The sequence below is a fragment of the Rana temporaria genome, chromosome 1 (genome assembly GCF_905171775.1).
Source record: "Rana temporaria chromosome 1, aRanTem1.1, whole genome shotgun sequence".
In the NCBI taxonomy this organism is placed as follows: Eukaryota; Metazoa; Chordata; class Amphibia; order Anura; family Ranidae; genus Rana; species Rana temporaria.
This window is the reverse complement of record NC_053489.1, coordinates 399,793,619-399,816,480: the sequence shown is the minus strand read 5'-3', so window position 1 is coordinate 399,816,480 and position 22,862 is coordinate 399,793,619. Positions and strand designations below refer to the sequence as shown.

General features: G+C 43.3%; 1 protein-coding gene across 1 annotated transcript; it reads right to left on the bottom strand.

The window, feature by feature from the left end:
• Nucleotides 1–11,092: 11,092 nt before the first annotated feature.
• Nucleotides 11,093–20,469, bottom strand: LOC120913270 (protein FAM32A-like). The gene is made up of 4 exons (XM_040323109.1): nucleotides 20,275–20,469; nucleotides 15,814–15,955; nucleotides 12,460–12,513; nucleotides 11,093–11,240 (listed from the first exon to the last, which is right to left on the bottom strand). The coding sequence occupies exons 1-4, from the start codon at nucleotides 20,346–20,348 to the stop codon at nucleotides 11,172–11,174; spliced, it is 339 nt and encodes a 112-aa protein (XP_040179043.1). The 5' UTR covers nucleotides 20,349–20,469; the 3' UTR covers nucleotides 11,093–11,171.
• Between the last annotated feature and the right edge of the window lie 2,393 nt (nucleotides 20,470–22,862).

Sequence of the window (22,862 nt, the reverse complement as noted above, 5' to 3'; positions counted from 1 at the left end):
CCCTAAGGAGGGCAAAGATCCAACTAATTGTGCCAGTTATCGGCCAATTTCACTATTGAACGTTGACCTTAAGATCCTGACAAAAATCTTGGCCAACAGATTATTAGGATATATTCCAGCAATTATACACCCAGATCAGGTGGGGTTTACTCCTGGTAGAGAGGGGAGGGAGAATACCCAAAGGGTAGTAGGAGCGATTCATACAGCGCATGTTCAAAAGAAGCCGTTAGTGATTATATCTGCCGATGCTGAAAAGGCATTTGATAGGGTAGACTGGACATTCCTGAGAGTGGTGTTGCAACATATAGGGCTGAGAGAGGGGATGTTAAATTGGATTAAGAGTTTATATACATGCCCTAGGGCAAGAGTCAAAGTAAATGATCTGATGTCTAAACCTTTTTCAATTAGTAATGGGACACGGCAGGGATGTCCACTCTCCCCTATCATATTTGTTCTTACGGTAGAACCATTGTTGAGGACAATTCGGGCTAATACAGATGTTAGGGGTTTGGTAACAAAAGGAAGAGAACATAAAGTAGCAGCCTATGCGGACGACTTGCTATTTTTTATAACTTCGCCAGCAATATCTCTACCAGTATTGCTACAAGAATTACATAAATACGGAGAGCTATCTAATTTTAAAGTAAATTATAGCAAGTCCGAGGCAATGGGTGTGGAACTAAGCGAGAAACTGAAACAACAATTAGTGGGGAATTTTGGATTTAGGTGGACGGATGCATACATAAGTTATTTAGGGACCAAAATACCAAACAAGCTGAGCCAAGTTTTCGAACTCAATTTTGCACCCTTAATCCGGCAAATAAAATTGGACTTTGTAAGGTGGGATAAAGAGGTATTCACGTGGTTTGGAAGAATAAATATCATTAAAATGAATGTGATGCCCAGATTGTTATACCTTTGAGAGATATCAGTTCTAGGTTTGTGAGATTTATCTGGGCAGGGAAAACCCTGAGAGTACGCAGAACGGTGCTGACTCTACCTAAAGAAAGAGGAGGGGTGGGACTTCCGGACCCAGAAAGCTACTATGTAGCAGCACATTTAATGAGAGTGGTAGAATGGTGTATAGCGGATAAGGAAAAACCATGGATACAGATGGAGCAAAATATAACTGATATACCCTTGGAGGGAATAGTGTGGATAGAGGAGGGGGTGATACCAAAGGAGGTGAAGGGACATCCCACGATAGGAGCTACAATCCAGGTCAGTAAAAAAGTATTCAAGAAAACAAAGATGTCGGTACACCCAAGTCCTATGACCCCAATTTTGGGGACACCAAGTTTTGAGCCAGGATTGGTAGACCAATGGTTCAAAGAGGTAAGGCAGAGGGGAAGTAGTAGGATGGTTCATTTTTCAAGGAATAACTATGTAATGACTCGGGAGATCGAAAATGAGTTCTCTGAAAACTTGGACAGCTTCAGGTTAATACAACTCAAAGCATATATACGGGTAGCCACGCAACATATGGCAGAATTACGAATGTTATCTGACTTTGAAAAGATATGTTTAAAGGGAGAGCCTCTGAGGCACTTACTTTCTGCTATGTACGCGATGGTGGTGGATCTAGGAGCTCCACAAGAACTGGCTTTTTTAAAAGTATGGGAGAGGGGGGGCGTGGCTAGCCGCGGTCGGAGATGGCTGCTTGATAGAGAAGCTCCGCACCATCGGAACTCCCAGCGGCACATAGCATCAGACCGGGCTCGTTCTGACACCCGTGGACCGATCCCAACACCGGAGGAGACCTGTCAGCAATGACGAGGAAAAGGAAGGAGGATCGGAAGCCTCACAAACTGACGGAATTCTTTCCGTTCAGTCACCAGGGAGGTAGGCAAGATGGCGCCCGCATGTCCTCAACCCCTGCATGCTCGTTCCGCTCTGTCCCTCATCCCACCAACACGCAGAGCAGGCCCAGCGGGTCCCCGGAGAGCACCCACTCATGCCCTGATACCCCACAGTCGGCCAGCCCGGCCAAATCCAGGTTCAGGCTGGAAGAACCACATCAGGGCCTAGACCTAGAAACGGGGGCAGACTCGGGTGATGACACGAGGGAACTCCCTGACAGGATAGAAACATTCCCAACCTCCAACCAGCCCATTATGGACACAGTTTTAAAGGACATGCTCCTCTCGCTCCGCAGCACTATCCAGGCAGACATGATGTCCTGCATGAAAAACGTCCGTGCTGACATACAAGAGGTGGAGACGAGAGTTGAGCATATAGAGACCAAAATGGGCGAATACGCCACAACAATTAATGATCTGGTGGATGCTCAGGAGCAGGGGGAGGACGAGATGGAGGGCCTCAAAGCAAAACTCGCTGATTTAGAAGACCGCAATAGGAGAAACAACCTAAAAATAAGAGGGGTGCCTGAATCAGTGTCACAAGGAGAGCTCAAAAAATTTGCCTCCACCTTGTTCTTGGCGCTAATCCCAGAACTCACTGCCATTGACATTACCATTGACAGGATTCACCGCCTCCCAAAACCATCCTACCTCCCTGACAATGTGCCCAGAGACATTATTCTGAGAATGCACTTTTTCCATGTCAAAGATCAATTGATGACAACCATGCGCAACAAGGATCAAGTGCCATCTCAGTACCAGCATTTGCAATTTTATGCTGACCTATCACAATACACCTTGGCGAAAAGGAGAGGGTTGGTGACCATAACGAAAGCATTGCGGAACCACCAGATCCCTTATAAATGGGGATTTCCAACAAAGATCACCGTTACAAAGGAAGGCAAAAACCATGTGATGACCTCACTAGACAATGGTCTAGCATTGCTGAGGGAATGGCAAATCCTCCCGGAGACGGAAACTACTGACAGCAACCGGGGACATCCACGGGCAGTAAGTCAAGACTGGAAGAAAGTTACAGCTAAGAACTCTAAAACACATGCCTAAGTCTGATCCATAGGTTCACTTGTTTTGCCCTTCAATTTCCGATGAGGGGCTTACTCTCTAAACCACGAACTTTCCCCCAATTATGCCTGTGCAGCTATACGCTGCATCATGCGGAACTGTTTCTGTTTTTTATTTTTTGGGGCGCGCGCAGACCCAAACGGTCGCCGCCCTCGCACGGTTACTTAGCATTGCCCTGCTATTTAGGCAGGTGAATTCTCTGTTTGTTTTCTTTTTTGAAGTTTTCTATTTCTTTTTTTTTTGCTATGACTCTCTTTATCCATCGAAGGCCATCCTGAAGAACCTTAAAGACACTTTGAGATCCTCTGTGCCGAAGCTCCACTCATCTAATCAGTGCCTGCCAACAGCTGAGGACCGAAGCGCCACATCGACGGTATACGGGACCCTCGCAACCCATGATGCCCTGCCAGGTTTCGTGAGTACTCCAGCTGCGCTGGCTTTGTCCCCCCACATCTTCTACAGCCCACCTACACTAGGAACTAAATCTACCTCTGATGACTATGCTATGCTCCCTGATGGAGCCTCCTATATCACTGGCTCTGCTCCGGCACTATGGGGGTAACATGTTTATCTGTCAATACCAGGGGTTTAAACCACCCTGCTAAACGTAGGTCACTTTGGGCGGAAGCACTACAACACAAAAGTGACGTTTTATGTGCACAGGAGACACATTTTTGCGCCTCGGCGCAACCCAATTGCTCTCATAAGAACTTTCCTTACATTTTTACGGCCAGTGCCAATTCCAAAACGAGGGGAGTTCTTACAGCTATCAGAGATACAGTATCATTTCAGCTGCATAAAGAGGTGAAAGATGCTAACGGCAGGTATTTGATTCTAGTCTGCGACATTAACTCTGTTACTTACACGTTAGTGAATGTGTACACACCGAATTCCCATCAAACACGTTTTCTGAATAAGTTGATGAAAAAAATTGAGCACGTCAGACAAGGTGCTCTGATTTGTTGTGGTGACTTTAATCTCGCTCCTGAAAGATCAATGGACACGACCTCAGGGCTCCCCAATAGAGGCCCCTCACTTCAACAATTTATTCTCCAGCATAACATGTATGATGTGTGGCGCTGCCAGCACGCAGAGGAGAAGGACTTCACCTTTTTCTCGACCTCACACGGATCCTACTCCAGGATAGATCTTTTTCTAGTGGACTTTGGTACCCTACATAGGTCTACCGACACAAGTATAAATACTATAACCTGGTCAGACCACGCTTCCATATCCCTAACGCTGTCTGACGCTCTATCAGTTGGGGCATCTCCAATATGGAGAGCTAATGCATCATTGTTGCAATTGACGAAACCAAGGACAGATCTGGAATCATATCTAAAGGAATTTTTTGAACTTAATGTGAATTCTGTGTCTGATGGTTTTACAGTGTGGAACGCCCATAAGGCGTATATGAGAGGCATGTTTATCAAGATAGGGGCGGGTGTAAAGAAGCGGAGGCAACAAAAGGTCCTAGATCTGACCAGGGAAATTGAAGCCCTTGAAAGGCAAAACAAGTTGGCCCCTACCCATCTCCTATCAGGGAAATTGACCAAGCTAAGATGTGATCTCAGGGCTTGTCTCCTGGAGGGTTTCGAAAAATCCTCCAGAAGATTAAAATCTCAGTTCTATGCCAGCGGAGACAAGGCGGGTAAGCTACTGGCGCATCGTCTCCGAGGGCACAGGTATAAAACTAGAATCCCTTATATACTCCACCCAACTACTAAACTTAAAAAATACCATCCTAAAGATATTGCGGACGCTTTCAGCAGTTACTATGCTTCCCTTTATAATTTAGAGAAAGACCCTGGTACTTTCCAACCTGATCCAGCTGCGATTACGGAATTTCTGTCTAAATTGTCACTACCTCAGCTAACCCCGAAACAGCTAGAAGAATTGAATACTCCGTTTACTATTTCAGAAATTCATACAGCAATAGACTCACTACCCTCTAATAAATCCCCGGGCCCTGACGGGTTTGTAGGAGAGTACTACAAATCGTTTAAGCAAATCCTATCACCTTATCTGGTCGATCTATTTAATGGTGCTGTTGCCTCGGCTTCTTTCCCTGCAGAAATGCTAAAGGCTTTGATCATTACGCTGCCCAAGCCGGGGAAGGACCCGTCAGAACCGAAAAACTTTAGACCTATCTCGCTACTGAATTTGGACTTGAAGCTCTATGCCAAATTGATTGCCCTTAGATTAAACACAGTGCTCCCTGGCCTCGTGCATGCGGATCAAACCGGATTTACGAAGGGACGCCAGACCTCGGACGCCACTAGACGCCTGATTAATATAATACACCACGCCAATAGGACACGAACGCCTTCTCTGCTCCTAGGTTTGGATGCAGAGAAGGCGTTCGATCGGGTGCACTGGGGCTATCTGGCTAAAGTGTTATCGGCTTTCGGTTTTGAGGGTTCGATTTTTTCGGCTATAATGGCGCTGTATACTTGCCCAACGGCTCAAGTATTTACGTCGGGCGTGTTATCTACTCCTTTTCCTATCACGAATGGCACACGCCAGGGTAGCCCACTATCACCTTTAATTTTTAATCTGGTGATGGAGCCCTTGGCGTGTCACATTCGAAGCCATCCTCAAATCTCAGGATTTGGGTCCCCTAAGTCCAAGCATACTATCAGTCTATTTGCGGATGACGTGATTTTAATGCTAACTGACGTGGAACGGTCCCTGGCTTCGGTGCACAAATCCCTGCAACTCTTTGGCCAACTGTCCTTCTACAAGGTCAACGAAAGTAAATCTTACATATTAGGTTTGAATATAAACGACACGCTGCGAAAAAAACTGGCCAACTCCTACCCATACGCCTGGGATGACACAGGGATCAACTATCTTGGAATCACCCTCACATCCTCTACTGCTGGCCTGGTCGGGGCGAACTACTCCCCATTCCTTACCAAGCTAGAGGCCAAACTTCGTGATTTGGCAAAAACTGAATTATCCTGGTCGGGCAGGTTAGCGGCCTTCAAAATGGTGCTCTTGCCACAGATGATATATCTATTTAGGGTCCTCCCTATACCAGTGCCAAACTCTTTCTTTGCGACTGCACAATCGATGTTAAATAGATATTTATGGAAGGGAAGGAGGGCACGCTGTGCATTCTCCAAATTACTCAAGACCAGGCGTATGGGAGGCGCGGGAGTAGTGGTACTAAAAGATTACTACACGGCCACCCTGCTGTCCCAACTTAAAGCCTGGTTCCCATCTTCCTGTAGACAACGGTGGGTGGAATTGGAGGAGAGCCAGGTGCCAGGCCACAATCTGTTTCACTTCCTTCTGTTATCCCATGCTTTTAGGGGTCATAGGGGGGACCTCTCTCCTACGATCCTAGCATCACTGGGGGGGTGGGAGATTCTCACCTCAATGAGCCTCCAGGATAATCATACCTGTTCTAAGATCCCCATACCAATACAATGCTTGTCTAGTATAATTGAAAACACTAACCTAGGCGGGTGGATGGAGAAGGGCATAAAAGAGGTGGGAGACTTAATGGTGGGTCCAGCCCTGAAAACCTTCCGAGCCCTCCAAATTGAGTTTGACATTTCCAACCAGGAAGCATTTATATATCTGCAGGTTAGGCATTTAATGCAATGTAGCCAGATCAGGGACATTTCACTACCATGGCAGGTGACTTTGTATTACACCAGCCCTACGACAAAGACTAGGGGTATTTCACTGTTCTACCTAATACTTAACAATAAAAACGTATTCAACAAAAACCCCACACTGTCACTCTGGGAAAAGGAACTGGGGAGGGAGTTTACCTCTGACCAGTGGCGTAAGGCTATCAATGTGACATACTCGACAACCAAGTGTGTAAACCTGTGGGAACTTACTCACAAAATTCTACTACGATGGTATATGACTCCGGCTAAGATTGCTAAATTCGCACCACAGACCTCGGCCTGCTGTTGGAGGGAGTGTGGAGAACAGGGGAATCTGTACCATATCCTTTGGTCCTGTCCTATACTGTGCAATTATTGGTCCGAAGTGTTTAATCTGATATCAGTCGTTACAGGACTGAATATAGCAATAGAGCCGGGCCTCGCACTGCTCTCACTGGGAGCGGAGATGCTCCCCCCTTCCAAAAGAATTATAGCCGTACATATTCTTTTAAGTGCACGACTAGTAATTGCACGCCATTGGAAACGAGCACATCCCCCACCAATACAAGAGGTAATTACTACCACGCACTCTCACGTCACTTATGAAGCATTGTTAGCCTCGTCACAAAACTCCCTACTGACTACACGCCCTACCTGGCAATTATGGTTCGACTGGTACAAGCTTTACAGTACTACCTGAAAACCCGCTTAGAGATGACTTTGATGGATGAGTAATAGCTATCTTCTTCTTTATTTGTTTTATTTTCTTGTTCTTTTTATTTCTTATGTTATACACTGTTTGTGGCAAAGTGATGCTTGAAACTCGCTTACTTCCTCAAGGCTTCCACAATTAGATTCTCATCTGAAGAATTAATAAAAGAATGATAAATATATTTACTGCTTGTTGCTGTTGCATCAGCTATGGGCCTCGAGCCTTGTAATATGCCACTTGAAAAATTTTTCCAATAAAAATCTAATGACTTTAAAAGTATGGGAGAGGGACCTAGGAATGACTTTTTCGGAGCTACAGAAAAAGAAAATACTGCTATTTACCCATAAAGCCTCGATGGCAACTAAATATCAGGAGGGAGGGTACAAGATCTTAACCAGGTGGTATAGAACTCCGGCAGTATTGAATAAGATGTTTCCTCAAGTGTCTAATCAATGCTGGCGGTGTCAAAATGCAGAAGGTACCATTTTACATATTTTTTGGGAGTGTTCTGGAGTGCGAGACTTTTGGAAGATGGTGGCTGAAACAGTAAAAAAAATTACAGATGTGGCTCTTGTAGAAAAACCGTCAGTGTTCCTTTTGCATGACATCCCGTTATCCAATGAAAAATACAAAAATTCTTTGGTGAGACATTTACTTACGGCAGCAAAAGCATGCATTCCGAGTCTTTGGAAAAGTACAGTAGCTCCAACAAAAATGCAATGGATAGGGAGAATAACGGAGATTCAACAAATGGAAAACCTGACTATGATATTAAAAGAACAGGAAGGGAAATATCAGGAAGTATGGTCACCATATGAGGAATATAAGAAACAGAATCCATAAGGGGGTGCAAGGGGGGGGACCGGACCTCAGGGGGAGGGGGTAGGTTGTGTGTTTTTTTTTTTTATTTATTATTTTTATTTAATTTTTTTTTGGTTCTTTTTTCTTTGCTTGTTGTTTTTTTTTCTTTTTTTTTCTCTTCTTTTCTCTCTGCTTTTGTTTTTACTTATATTTAAACAGCATAGGATAAGAAGGGTGTGGCTGAGAATGGGGGGGCTCAGTCGGACCTGAGGTAAAATGTTTTTGTGCTAATAATATAGAGTGATAGTTGAGCTGTTCAGAATTAAGGGATAACCAGTGGTAAAGAGGATAGGTGTAAAGAATGTAATAATCAGAGAAGTGGATGTAAACTGTAATTTGAAATATTGACATGTGACTGTGTATTAGTGCATAATGTTGTTAGGATTGCTGTTAACAAAATAAAGAATTTAAAAAAAGGAGAGAGAGGGGGCTGGTCCGGGTTCCGTGTATGAATGGACAGACAGAGCTGTGACTCAGCTCAGGTTCCCCCATTGCAAGCTGCTTGCTGTGAGGGCACGTCACGGGAGGGAGGGGCCAGGAGCAGCAAAGAGGAGCATCTAAGCGGTTTCCTGCAAAACCAACTGCACAGAGAAGGCAAGTATAGATTTTTTTTAGATATATATATATAAAAAAAAAAAAAAAAAAGAGTGCAATAGATAGGCCTAATATTGCACTACCGGCGCCCGATAACATTATAACACCTTTAATTAAAGTGACAGTGCAAAGAGTGAATAAAAAATACCAAAGAGATTGAAGAAAATACCACTGAGTGCTAATGGTATTTATCTTTAGAAAGCAGCTATTTAAATTAAACGGAGTGCACCATTTAAAGAATAAAGCAGAGTATCCAAGTATCACGTGAACAGTAGTTCAGAAGATAAAACAGCGCTAGTGAGTTGGTGAATGCCCAGCTCAGAGAAAAAAGATGATATCCCAGTGATCACGGATGATGTGAGAGGTGATCGAAGGAAGGTGTAATTGCACCATACACCTCAAAGAATGACACCCCTATACGTGGTTTACTCCCCCTAATGGGGTGCAGGCTTACCACAGCAAAGGACATGACTTTGCAAGTACACCATCTGATCCTCCAGGTATTGTTAAAGGAAAAAACTCTCAGCCAGGATACATGCAAGACAAATAAACAAACCAGTAATAGTGTAATATTGTCTGTGTTGGAGCCTGGCTAAGTGAGGTAAAGACCAGAGGTTAATGCCCGTACAATAAACTGTTAAAATGAACAAATAAACAGGTAAGAATTCACCGCTGTCACCGCCCAGGCGGTGATACTTAGATACTCTGCTATATATATATATATATATATATATATATATATATATATATATATATATATATACACACACACACATATACACACACATATATATACACACACACATACACAGTGAGGAAAATAAGTATTTGAACACCCTGCTATTTTGCAAGTTCTCCCACTTGGAAATCATGGAGGGGTCTGAAATTGTCATCGTAGGTGCATGTCCACTGTGAGAGACATAATCAAAAAAAAAAAAAAAATTCCAGAAATCACAATTTATGATTTTTTAACTATTTATTTGTATGATACAGCTGCAAATAAGTATTTGAACACCTGTCTATCAGCTAGAATTCTGACCCTCAAAGACCTGTTAGTCTGCCTTTAAAATGTCCACCTCCACTCCATTTATTATCCTAAATTAGATGCACCTGTTTGAGGTCATTAGCTGCATAAAGACACCTGTCCACCCCATACAATCAGTAAGAATCCAACTACTAACATGGCCAAGACCAAAGAGCTGTCCAAAGACACTAGAGACAAAATTGTACACCTCCACAAGGCTGGAAAGGACTACGGGGAAATTGCCAAGCAGCTTGGTGAAAAAAGGTCCACTGCTGGAGCAATCATTAGAAAATGGAAGAAGCTAAACATGACTGTCAATCTCCCTCGGACTGGGGCTCCATGCAAAATCTCACCTCGTGGGGTCTCAATGATCCTAAGAAAGGTGAGAAATCAGCCCAGGACTACACGGGAGGAGCTGGTCAATGACCTGAAAAGAGCTGGGACCACCGTTTCCAAGGTTACTGTTGGTAATACACTAAGACGTCATGGTTTGAAATCATGCATGGCACGGAAGGTTTCCCTGCTTAAACCAGCACATGTCAAGGCCCGTCTTAAGTTTGCCAATGACCATTTGGATGATCCAGAGGAGTCATGGGAGAAAGTCATGTGGTCAGATGAGACCAAAATAGAACTTTTTGGTCATAATTCCACTAACCGTGTTTGGAGGAAGAAGAATGATGAGTACCATCCCAAGAACACCATCCCTACTGTGAAGCATGGGGGTGGTAGCATCATGCTTTGGGGGTGTTTTTCTGCACATGGGACAGGGCGACTGCACTGTATTAAGGAGAGGATGACCGGGGCCATGTATTGCGAGATTTTGGGCAACAACCTCCTTCCCTCAGTTAGAGCTTTGAAGATGGGTCGAGGCTGGGTCTTCCAACATGACAATGACCCGAAGCACACAGCCAGGATAACCAAGGAGTAGCTCTGTAAGAAGCATATCAAGGTTCTGGCGTGGCCTAGCCAGTATCCAGACCTAAACCCATTTTTGATTATGTCTCTCACAGTGGACATGCACCTACGATGACAATTTCAGACCCCTCCATGATTTCCAAGTGGGAGAACTTGCAAAATAGCAGGGTGTTCAAATACTTATTTTCCTCACTGTGTAATATATATATATATATATATATATATACATACACATATATACACACACACACACACACACACACACAAGACTTTACAATTACTTTAGGTGCCATTCACATGGCTAAAATCAAGTGTCAAAAAGCTTAATTCCTGTTGCTAGGTTTGGCAGCTTTGAGCAGATATATTCCCATCACAACAAAGGTGAAAGAATACAAAATTCAATCCCACAAAATGTTCACAATTTATTTTATTTACATGGATGCAAATGGTAAAAAGTAAATACAATATAGAAGTTACATAATAAAATAAAAACAATCTTATTTTGTCCAGCTAACTTTCGGGATGTCATAATGCTCCGTCAGTGTGTCCAGGTGACGATTAAAGTCCTAAAAGAAAAAAAAAAAAAAAAAAAGTGTAAAACTCGACTCCAGTCTTGACTGACACCTCTCGCAACACACACACACACTCCTGTTCTGTATTGAGAACAATCACTCTTATTCCGTGCAAACTTGCATCTCTACAATATAACCATTTTAACCTGCAGCAATTACCTTGGCTAAATTTCAATCATCCTCCCCTCTCCTCCTGATCCCTACTGTAGTTGACCCACCTCTTATAGCATCCCCTATCAATCACGTTTACTCTTCATGTGTGGGTGTAATCATTAGGGCTGGGGGGGAGAGAATAGATGAAGAGGGGACACATTCCCAGCATTCTGCCTGATAACATGCCGTTATAGTGTAATCAAACAACTGATCAGCAGATTATATAGCCCCCAGAGAGGAGGAAGTACATCTAAAAAGGGGATGCCAGTGATGTATAGTTTCAGAAATTGTTCATAAAAACAGCAGTACAGTAACTGGGAGGTACCCAGCAAGGCAGCCAACATTTACAAAAACCCTCCAAAGAGCCAGGTCGCTGCTTAGGAGGACTCTGGAAAGAAGGAACCACTCTTTTGCATTACTTGCATTTGACAGAGTTTTACACGCACACATCTGGGAATTCCTATCAAAAATTCAACCAGCCACTCAAAACTTCTTGGATGTCCAAGTACTGCCATGTTTACATTATATATGACCCATGCTTCTACATTTAAAAAAAAGGATTGTAGCAGTGACCGATTTAGGCTTCATTTTCACTGGTGTTTTTACAGCCACTTTTCTGAGCGTTTTTTACAGCTTAAAAACGCCTGTCCATGTTATTCTATGGCATCATGCCCACATAGACGTTTTTGAGCTGCAAATGGCATAGGCGTTTTTGAGCTGTAAAAAAAACGCAGGACCAGGGCGTTCTGAAGCTCCAGAGTAGAGCTGTAAAAACGCCAGACGTTAAAAAACGCTCAAAAACGTGCGAAAACGCTCAAAAACGCGACCGCGGCATTTTTAAAGCTGCAGCTCACAAAAAAATTTTTTTTTTTTTTTTACAAAACAAACATGGACAGGCGTTTTTAAGCTGTAAAAAAGCCTAACAACAGTGGCTGTAAAAACGCCAGTGGAAATGAAGCCTTAAGATGTCCCAAAAATGCCTTAAAACAGGATGTGTATTGAAGCACCAAACATGTCAGCCTACACATACATTTTACAGATCAAATTACTTTTTACCCACCTCAACTCTTTGTTTGTGTGTTTTTGTAGCTTTCTTCAAAATTCTTTCCATTTGCTGCAGAAAAGAAAGTCAAGTTTTAGGTCATGTGAAAACGATAGCTCTTTGGTACCATGGTTATAGCTATATGGCTTTAAGTAGCCCTATTCGTAAAGGGTTAAACTAAAATAAAACCAGTCTTTAAAAGGATAAGTTCAAGGAAGACTCAACAGCGCCGTGGTACAAGCCGACAGCCGAAACGGATGCTTGGACTTGTAGCTCATTCACAGAACACTGAGCATGAATGGCACAGCCCTGTATGGCCACAACATTTTTAAAAAGTGACAGCTACAGTGCCTTGAAAAAGTATTCATACCCATTAAAATTTTACAAATTTTGGCATGTTACAACCAAAAACAAATGTATTTTATTCGGATTTTATGTGATAGACCAGCACAAAGTGGTTTCAAAATATTTGAAAAGTGTGGTGTGCATTTGTATTCAGCCCCCTTTAATCCGATACCCCTCCAGCTAAAATCTAGAGCAGTGGTTCTCAACTTTCTAGTGCCGTGACCCCTTGATAAAATTTCACAAGTTGTGGGGACCGCCAACAGTAAAATTATTTTCATAGCGTGGGTTGAAAGCACCCAAGGCAAGACAAGTAATTTGCTCCTCTAACCCACGGACATTTAGCGCTCCCTGAGTGCCTTCCACTCGTACAGTATTAAAACCCCTTATAGTACATTTTAGGGTGTACCACACTTTCTCTTGGTTCTCCTTTCATCTCTCTCTATCCTAATTCCTTGGTTTTTCCCACATCCCTCTCTCTAATTGTCTTTCTTGCTCTCTCCCCCCCCCCCTTCTCTCCCTTTTAGTAATTACCTAATTAGTAAATAGAGTCTACCTCTGTGTAATTCAATCTCAGTATAAATACAGCAGTTCTGTGAAGCCCTCAGGTTTGTTAGATAACCTTAGTGAACAAGCAGCATCATTAAAACCAAGGAACACACCAGACAGGTCACGGATAAAGTTGTGGAGAAGTTTAAAGTAGGGATTAGATTATATAAAAAAAATAAAAAAAAATACCCAAGCTTTGAACATCTCAGGAAGCACTGTTCAATCCATCATCTGAAAAATTGAAAGAATATGGCACAACTGCAAAGCTACCAAGACATGGCCATCCACCTAAACTGACAGACTGTTTGTGGAGTACCAATTATTAGTTGTGCACTCCACAAACCTGGTCTTTAAGAGTGGGAAGAAGAAAGCCATAAGAAGTTCCATTTGCACAGTTTGCGAGAAGCCATGTGAGGGACACAGTAAACATGTGGAAGAAGGTACTCTGGTCAGATGAGATCAAAATGTTAGCGTTTAGCTTATAGGCCAAAAAGTATGTGTGGTGGAAACCTAACACTGCAAATCACCCTGCACACACCATCCCCACCGTGAAACATGGTGGTGGTGGTAGCATCATGTTGAGGGGATGCTTTCCTTCAGCAGGAACAGGGAAGGAAGTCGGAAATTATGGGAAGCTGAAATGAATATATATATATTTCATTACAGTCTGCAAAAAAAAAAAAAAAAAACACACCATTTATGTGTTAGAATGGCCCAGGCAAAGTCCAGACATAAAATGTATTTGAGAATCTGTGGCAAGACTTGGTTCACAGATGCTCTCCATCCGATCTGACAGAGCTTGATCTATTTTGTAAAGAAAAATGGGCAAAAATGTCACTCTAGGTGTGCAAAGCTGGTAAAGACTTGCAGCTGTAATTGCAGTGAAAGGTGGTTCTACATTGACTCGCTATGACTCTATACGTGCACTTTACACATATTTGTAAAAAAAAAAATTAAAAACCATTTATCAATTTTCCTTCCACCTCACAATTATGTGCTGGTCATAATGGAAACAAAAAGCAAAATATTCAGTGCTGTCTATCAAAGATGAGCAGCTACAAAACCAAAGACAAGTGGATGAATAGACAATGCGAACAAAAATGTAGCGCTAGATAATGGATGAATATACTACATGAATAGTATACAATATACGTTGTAGATCTGTGGATACATGTGTAGATTAAAAGTGCAAACAAAGTCTATATAAAATTAGTGATCAAGTGATGGTGCTCCAAAAAATTCAATGTATAAATTGAACCAAAGTGAGAAGAAGCCGTCACCAACTGAAAGGAGGCTTACCGGAGAGATTGAACCCTGAGGAACATACGTTCGAGAGGGTCAATCTAGCGTGATATAGGCGCATGGATCAATCAATGCTGCAGCTCATAAAACGACCTCCAAATCTCCAAATGGTGTAGCCAAATACATCAAACCATTCACCTTTGGCTACACCATTTGGAGGTCGTTTTATGAGCTGCAGCATTGATCAATCCATGCGCCTATATCACGCTAGATTGACCCTCTTGAACGTATGTTCCTCAGGGTTTAATCTCTCCGGTAAGCCTCCTTTCAGTTGGTGACGGCTTCTTCTCACTTTGGTTCAATTTATGCATTGAATTTTTGGAGCACCATCACTTGATCATTTATTTTGGACTGTCACTTATTTTATATAGAGTGTGTTTGCACTTGTGGTCTATCACATAAAATACATTTAAGTTTTGATTTGCAACATGACAAAATGCGGAAAATTTCAAGGAGGTATGAATACTTTTTCAAGGCACTTCTCCACATACTGCTGTCACAGGGAGAGAAGGCAGTGGCTACATGTTACATGTTCTAACCTATAAAATGGGTGGAACATGCAACATGTTCCCAAAGGTGAACTTATGCTTTAAAGTTCACTTTTTGTGGATTTTTTTTTAAATGAATGCACATATTTGTGTAAAAAACAAAAAAGGGCATTTATTTATTTTCCCACAGGAGTCTACAAAGCATTACATCCATGATCAGTGGAAAGTTGGTGCAATGTCAGCCACCTGCAGACAAGACACACAGCCTTCAGCCCATGCCTCTAAATGGGCTAATCAGTTTGAAAGCTGCAGGGTTTGTAATTGAACTACAAGGGCGCTCATCGGCACATTCGCAGTTCATTGAGAAATACAAGCTGTCTGACACAATAGAAGACGGGACTTGTAGGTTTCTCATCCACAGACTCTAGTGAATGAATGGTATGGCTGTACACACCAATCTTTAAAATGTGACAGTGGGTGCAGGGAAAGGATCCCCCCACACAGGGGGAGGATCAGGTGGCAAGTAGGACATGCGCTGGAGCATGTTATGTCCTAAATATGAGTGTAAGGCCAAATGCAAACAAAATGCATCCGAAAGCAAATAGAATTTTGCTCACTGAAAAGCCCAAAGCCTGTCAAAACAGAACAACACTTTAAGAATTAAAGAAGAAAAAAAAAATTCAACTCCTACTCTTTTTTCCTGCATTTTTTCAAAAGCAATCTGAGCTGGTGTTCTTTTATCTAAAGCCGGCTTCTTTTTTTCCTCCTCATTTTTCTTGCTAGTCATCATTTGTTGTACGAGTTTGTTTTTGTCTTGGTTTTTCTTTTTCTTTCTAAAAAATAAAAATGTAGATTATAAGTAACAAAATCATTTAAATAAACTGTGATGCAGCACTATAAAACATGTAGCGAAGACTAGGTAGAATAGAATCTACAACTTTTAGTCAGCGTCCAAGTCTTAAAGAAGCAGTCAGCAGAACCCACCTTAAAGTGGTTGGAAACGGTAGAAGATTTTCTTACTGCATTAAGGTAAAAAAAAAAAAAAAACCCCCACCTTCTTTGTGCAGCTTTCCCCTATACTTACACGAGCCCACTCCCGATCCAGCTCTGTGCTGAAGAACAGCGTTTCTCAACTCCAGTCCTCAAGGAGTCCCAACAGGTCATGTTTTCAGGATTTCCCTCAGAAGAAACAGCTGTGGTAATTACTACAAACCACCTGTGTAAAATAATAGGAAGCCTGAAAACATGACTCGGTGCGCCTTGGGGACCGGAGTTGAGAAACACTGCCCTAGTGCAGCGGCTCAGTCTCCCCTCACAAGGCAAATTGCTAGCAGCAGGAGCCATTGGCTCCTGTCTCTGTCAATCAAATTCTGTGATTACGGCATGGGGGCAGTGCCAATGGACAGTGTGGCTTTGGATTGAGGCCAAAGGTGTGCCACGATAGGGAATAGCTTCCTATGGTGGCACACAGATGAGGATCCAGGAGTGCTAGTGGGAGACCCAATAAGAGAAGGATCTGGGATACTCTGTGCAAAACACTTGACCTCTGAAAGTCCCAAATCCCCCCCCCCCCCCCCTTAATGACCAGGTATTTTTTTGGGGATAAGTCACTGCGTTACTTTTGCCCGGTCATGCAACGTTGTACATAAATGAAATTTATGGACTTCCCCCCCCAACAAATAAAGCTTTTTGGTGGTATTTGATCATCTCTGCGTTTATTTTTTTGCCCCATAAACAAAAAAAGAAGCTCAACAATTTAAAAAAAAAAATAGGATTTTTTGTACTCGCTGTAAAATCCTTTCCTCTGTCATCCATGGACAGACACAGCTTCTTAAATCTTGACTTGTGTTCCTGTGCTATAGGAAGTCCTCTCCTATAGAACAGGAACATAACCCACAAGTCCGGATTTAAGGAGCTGTGTCCATCCATGGATGAAAAAGAGAAATCTTTTTTACTTTCAGCTATAGAACCTATACAATAAATGTTTTAAAAAAAAAATCTAATTTCTTCATAAATTTAGGCCAATATGTATTCTGCTACATAGTTTTTGTAAAAAGAAAAAAAATCCCCAGCGCATATTGATTGGCTTGCTCAAGCTTTCCTACAAATTATGGTTGGTGTGTGTGTGTGGGTTGGCGTGTGAATTGAATTTTTTTTAAAGTAATGGCAGTGATCATCGACTTATAGCAGGACTGTGATATTCCGGCACACATTCAAGCACTGACTCACAAAATAAAAAAATAAAAATAATGCAGCAGTGGTCCGTTTTTATCCAATCACTGAAATCTATCACCTATTTTGTAGACGCTATAACTTTTGCACAAAGCAATCAATATACGCTTATTGTGATTTTTTTTACCAAAAATATTTAGAAGAATACATATCAGCCTAAACCAAGGAAATTTTTTATTTTTTTAATTGGAATATTTATTATAGTAAAAAATATTGTTTTTTTTCCCCCCCCAAACTTGTCACACATTTTTGTTTATAGTGCAAAAAATAAAAACCACAGGTGAAAAAAAAAAATTATACACACACACACACACACACACACACACACAATTGTTAGCTCTCGTGGTAGATGCGTTTTTGTGTAGTGAGTCGACACCAAACAGGCATGTATCGTTAAGGGCCTGGTAGCCCACGTTTATTAAATGAGAAAAACAAAATTCCACTCAGGAATCCCACGTAGGGGGACGATGATCAGAAATAACTGAAAATACTAGTCCAACTGGCTACTCTTCGACAGCACTGCTGCCATAGGTCCCATAAACCAGCAGCTCCTTCAGACCCCCAGTCTTGGGTGAACACGGCTTTGAAGCCCTTCAACTCCCACAGCGTCTGTCCGCACACAGCGACACCAGCAGCCACTGCTCCAACTCCACCTTCCTCTCACTTCTGCTCTCCCCAGCCCTTCATTATATGACAGTGGTTCTCAACCTGGGGGTCAAATGATGATTTTCCAGGGGTCACCAAATCCTCAGCTGTTCCTGAAGCCCGCAACTCTTTTGCAGCCACCCAGCAGGGCTGTCCCTAGAGCCCACAGCTGCCTACTCGGCCTCTTTGCAGCCGCCCATTCAGTTTACAACATGGCTGGGGGGGGGGGCAGAGACTTTAGGCCAGCAGACTAGTGAGGAATGTGAAGTGGGAGACATAGTGAGTAACACTACCTGTGATTATAGTTCCCATTAAAAGTTTCTCAGATCAGCAAATGACCTTGATCAAGAGCACCTATGTTGACTGATCAGAACTCTCCCACCTGCACTGCCACTCATCCCAACTCTCCCACCCCCAAGGCCACTCATCCCAACTCTCCCACCTGCACTGCCACTCATCCCAACTCTCCCACCCCCAAGGCCACTCATCCCAACTCTCCCACCCCCAAGGCCACTCATCCCAACTCTCCCACCCCCAAGGAGTAGGGAAAGGAATAAATATAGAGAATACGTGGAAAGGAAAAGATGGGGAACATATAAAAAGGGAGAGAAAGATTGAGAGAGAGAGAGAGCGCAAGAAAGACGGCTAGATTGAGGGATGGGGAAAAAAAAAAAAAAAAAGAAGAAGAAATTAGGATTAGAGAGATAAAAGGGAAAGAAAGGAGAACAAATAGTGGTACATACTAAAATGTGCCATAAGGGGTTTTAATACTTCACAAATAAGGGTTAGAGGGGCAAATTACTTGTTTTGCCTTAGGTGTTGACAACCCACGCTACGAATTTTTTTACTGTTAGGGGTCCCTACAACTTGGGAAATTTTATCAAGGGGTCACGGCACTAGAAAGGTTGAGAACCACTGTTATATGAGCTGTGTGCACCTGGGCACACACCCTGCAGGCGGTCTTTAAAACCCGGACGACCCCCCCCCCCCCAGTGCAGACTGTGTTCCTCCCAGTTCAGCCTGTGTCCCCCCCAGTTCAGCCTGTGACCACCACCCCAGTGCACACTGTGACCCCCCCAGTGCCAACTGTGTCCCCCGTGCAGCCTACTTGTGCAGGTGAAGAGAGAGGGGAGCCGGAGCCACTGCCTGGTTGATTACAGCGCTGGGGAACATAACAGCTTTCATTTCAATAGCTGTGTTCCCTGCCGTGCGCCGTCATATACAGCCCCTCCCACCCCATCCGGGGAACTTTGATAACAGATCACCCATCCAATCCTGGGATGGGTGATCTGTCTATCAAAGTTCCCCGGACAAAGGGGAGGGGCTGTATATGACGGCGCGCGGAGGGGAACACACAGCTATTGAAATGAAAGCTGTTATGTTCCCCAGCACTGTAATCAACCAGGCAGTGGCTCCGGCTCTCCTCTCTCTTCCCCTAGAACGGCTCCCTTACCATCCAGGCTAATGGCGGTTCTCGCCCCCCCCCCCCCCCCAAGCAGCCTACACTCGCCAGCCCTCAAAATGCGAGTGGAATTTTGAGGTGTGTGTGTGTGTGTGTGTATAAAAAAAATGTAATTTGGGTATAGTGTTGCATGACTGCGCAATTGTCATTCAAAATGTTACAGCGCGGAAAGCTGGAAATTGGCAGGAAGGGGGTGAAAATGCCTGGTATTGAAGTGGTTAAAAAAGGGAAGTTTCTTTTTAACCATTTCCCAACCCAAAACAGTGATTCCTTTAAAAAAAAAAAAGTTTCTGAACACCAGGGAGAGGGAAAGATCACATGACCACTGCGACTGTCACATGAGTCACGTGATTGGGAGCTGGTCTCACTGAGCAGCATTCATTAGCAGGGACCAAGAACTATCTTTCGCAGCACAATAAAAATCACGCATATGTACATTAAAGAACACTCTGTCATAAGGGTCAATCTAAAGGAGATTGTATAAGATCAGATTTACAGGAAGTGGAAACTAGCAACTCTACTGGCAGGATCAAGAGGGAAGCAGAGAATATATATATATATATATATATATATATATATATATATATATATATAAATATATATATTATATATATATATATATATATAGTTGTTTATACCCAGTAAGATACGACACAGGTAGGTACACAGATACATACCACACATTTTTTCAACAAGCTCACACACAACACAAAGAAAATCCTGTACAGAGACTACCGATCATTACTAATACAGAGATTATACACATACATGAAACCGTCCTCTAGGTGTCCCTACTCTCAGCCGTATACTTACTTCTTGCCTACACTCAGCTCCCCAGCCCCTTTTAGCTTCAAAGGCCCCTTCTGAGCCAAGCTGTACTCCGACATCTCTTCGTCTCCTCCAGCCAGCTGAACAACACAAACTTCCGCTCTCAGAACCAGCCTATGAACACTAGAGCCCGTTTACGAGAGAGAAGCCATCACAGTTGCTCTGTGTCGTCCATTTTTTTGTAGACCACGGGAGACTATAAAATGGCGAAGCCGGAAGCGCTGCGACGACTTGTAAACACCCAGGCAGGTCGGACTGCTCACCACCAGTACTATCAGAAAGTGTGTACATCCTAAGTTCATAGCGCCATCTTGTGTGCATTCAGGAAATTACAGGCTATCAGCCATTTAAAAGCATACCGTAGTTGGCAAATAAACAAAGCAAACCTTTCCTAGCAGAAACATGGTCTGGGAATTCAGTATGCTACTCGGATAAATAGCTGGCACATAGCTCCCAACTGTCCCTGATTTTGAGGGACTGCCACTCATTCAGAACAAAGTCCCTCTGTCCCTTTCCTACTCATTTGTCCCTCATTTTGGTCTGATCTAGGGTTGCACCAATACCACACCAAGCGGTGTTCCAGCCGTAAACACTGTAGCTGCTGACTTTTAATAAGTACACTTACCTGTCAGGGCGCCCCGCGATGTCGTCCCCCAAGCCGATCCGTCCATCGTATTGTGTGCCGGCGCCGCCATCCGCACTAAGGGGTAACAGGGAGTGGAGACTTGCGGCTTCACTGCCCGTTTCCTACTGCGCATGCGCGAGTCGCGCAGCGTTTTTTGAATGGTCGGCTGTCTTCCGGGACACACACAGGTCCCAGAAGACAGCACACCCAAATTTCCCAGAAGACAACGTGAGGAGAAGAATGAAGACTACCGTGGAATAGGAAGTGGCAGATTAGGACGATCTGCCTAGCAACAGCCATTTCTGGTAAGTCAAAAAATATATATGTTTTCAAATGCATTTTAAGTTAGGGTGACCAGACATCCCCAGCTTCAGGGGACAGTCCCCTGATTGAGGACACTGTCCCCGGACCAAGTCTGTCCGTGGTTTTGTCCCCAGATTGAATTTAATAGGGGGCAGGGGCAATTTCAAAGACAATCAGTAGAGAATTAAAATAAAAAAAATTGAATTAAACACCCCCGCTCCGCCGCTCCCACTAGCATAGGGTAATTGTATTTTCCCCATTATCTGTGCCCCTTTCTGATGATCATGTGCTGGTCGGAGTGAAAGGAATATTTCTTCAGTTTCGGGTGCATGCCCATTCAGCTTCGCTCGCATGTTCTTCTGCCTTGGCTCAAATCCTGGCCAGCCACCTGCCTATCTCCTTGCCTTCCCTGGCGGAGTGATCTTCCTCCGCTCCCCATCCAGTAGTAGCCGGGGCCCGAAGAGTAATGCCGCGTACACTCCATCATTCTTTATGTGATGAAAAAAAAATTACGTTTTTAAAAACGTCACTTTAATTGACTGTGTGTGGGGAAAACGTCGTTTATGTCTTGTAAAAAACGACCAAAAAAAATTGAAGCATGCTTCAATTTTATGTGTCGTTTTTCAAAAGTGCACTTTTTACTTCACAGAAATTGACCGTGTGTAGCAAAAAAACGTCGTTTTCTAAGACGTTTTTTTCATCCACGCATGCCCAGAAGCTGGTAAAACGTGGTGGAACGTAACCTCACTTTGCAAGAACATTGTGAGAAAAAACGATGGTGTGTAGGCAACTTCGTCTTTGAAAATTGAAGTTTCAAAAACGTCATTTTTTACTTCACAGAAAGTGTCGTTTTTTTTCATCACATAAAGTGATGGTGTGTACGCGGCATAAGACTTGAGAGGCTGTGAGGCGGGCGGCGATAGGCAGAGAGTGCTGATTGTTGCCATTACTAGTAAAGGAAAAATATGTCCCCGATTTCATTGAAAAAAATCTGGTCACCTTATTTTAAGTGTCTATGTATTTTTTTTTTTTTTTTTAGGGTGGACCTCCGCTTTAAGACAGAGTACAAGTACAGATATTTATTTTCAAGTACTCGCCAATACCGATTACCGATACTTTGTTTTAATGTTATGTGACAGTGGCACTAATATGCAGCACTGATGGGCACTGATGAGGTGTGGACTGTCAGTAGTTTTTTATTTTTATTTTATTTTTTACCGGCTCCTTTCTCTGCTCTCTATCCTGACAGATCTGGGACGGGGGAGGGGGGGAATAATGACCCAGGGAGCTGGAGGGGCATGCATAAGACCTGGGGAGCCAGAGGAAGCCCCGGAGGAGGACACCGGGAGTAAGAGGAGGACACAGAGGACAGTCGGGGGTAATTGGTGAGGAGGTGGGGGCAGTTACAAGCACCAATCTCAGCTGAGAGCCGTGGGAGGGAGAGGAGCAGAAGCGGCTTTCAGCTGCTTTATTGAATGCTATACAGAGAGATTGGTGCTTGTAACGGCCCCCATGGCTGCACCAATCATCTGTTGTGAGTATGCCTCCCCCCCCCCTCTAGCTATGCTGAGGACGCCAGACCCGGTACAACAGATATTGGATTAAGCATCAGAGCATTTGCACAAGTACAAGTACTCTGTATCTA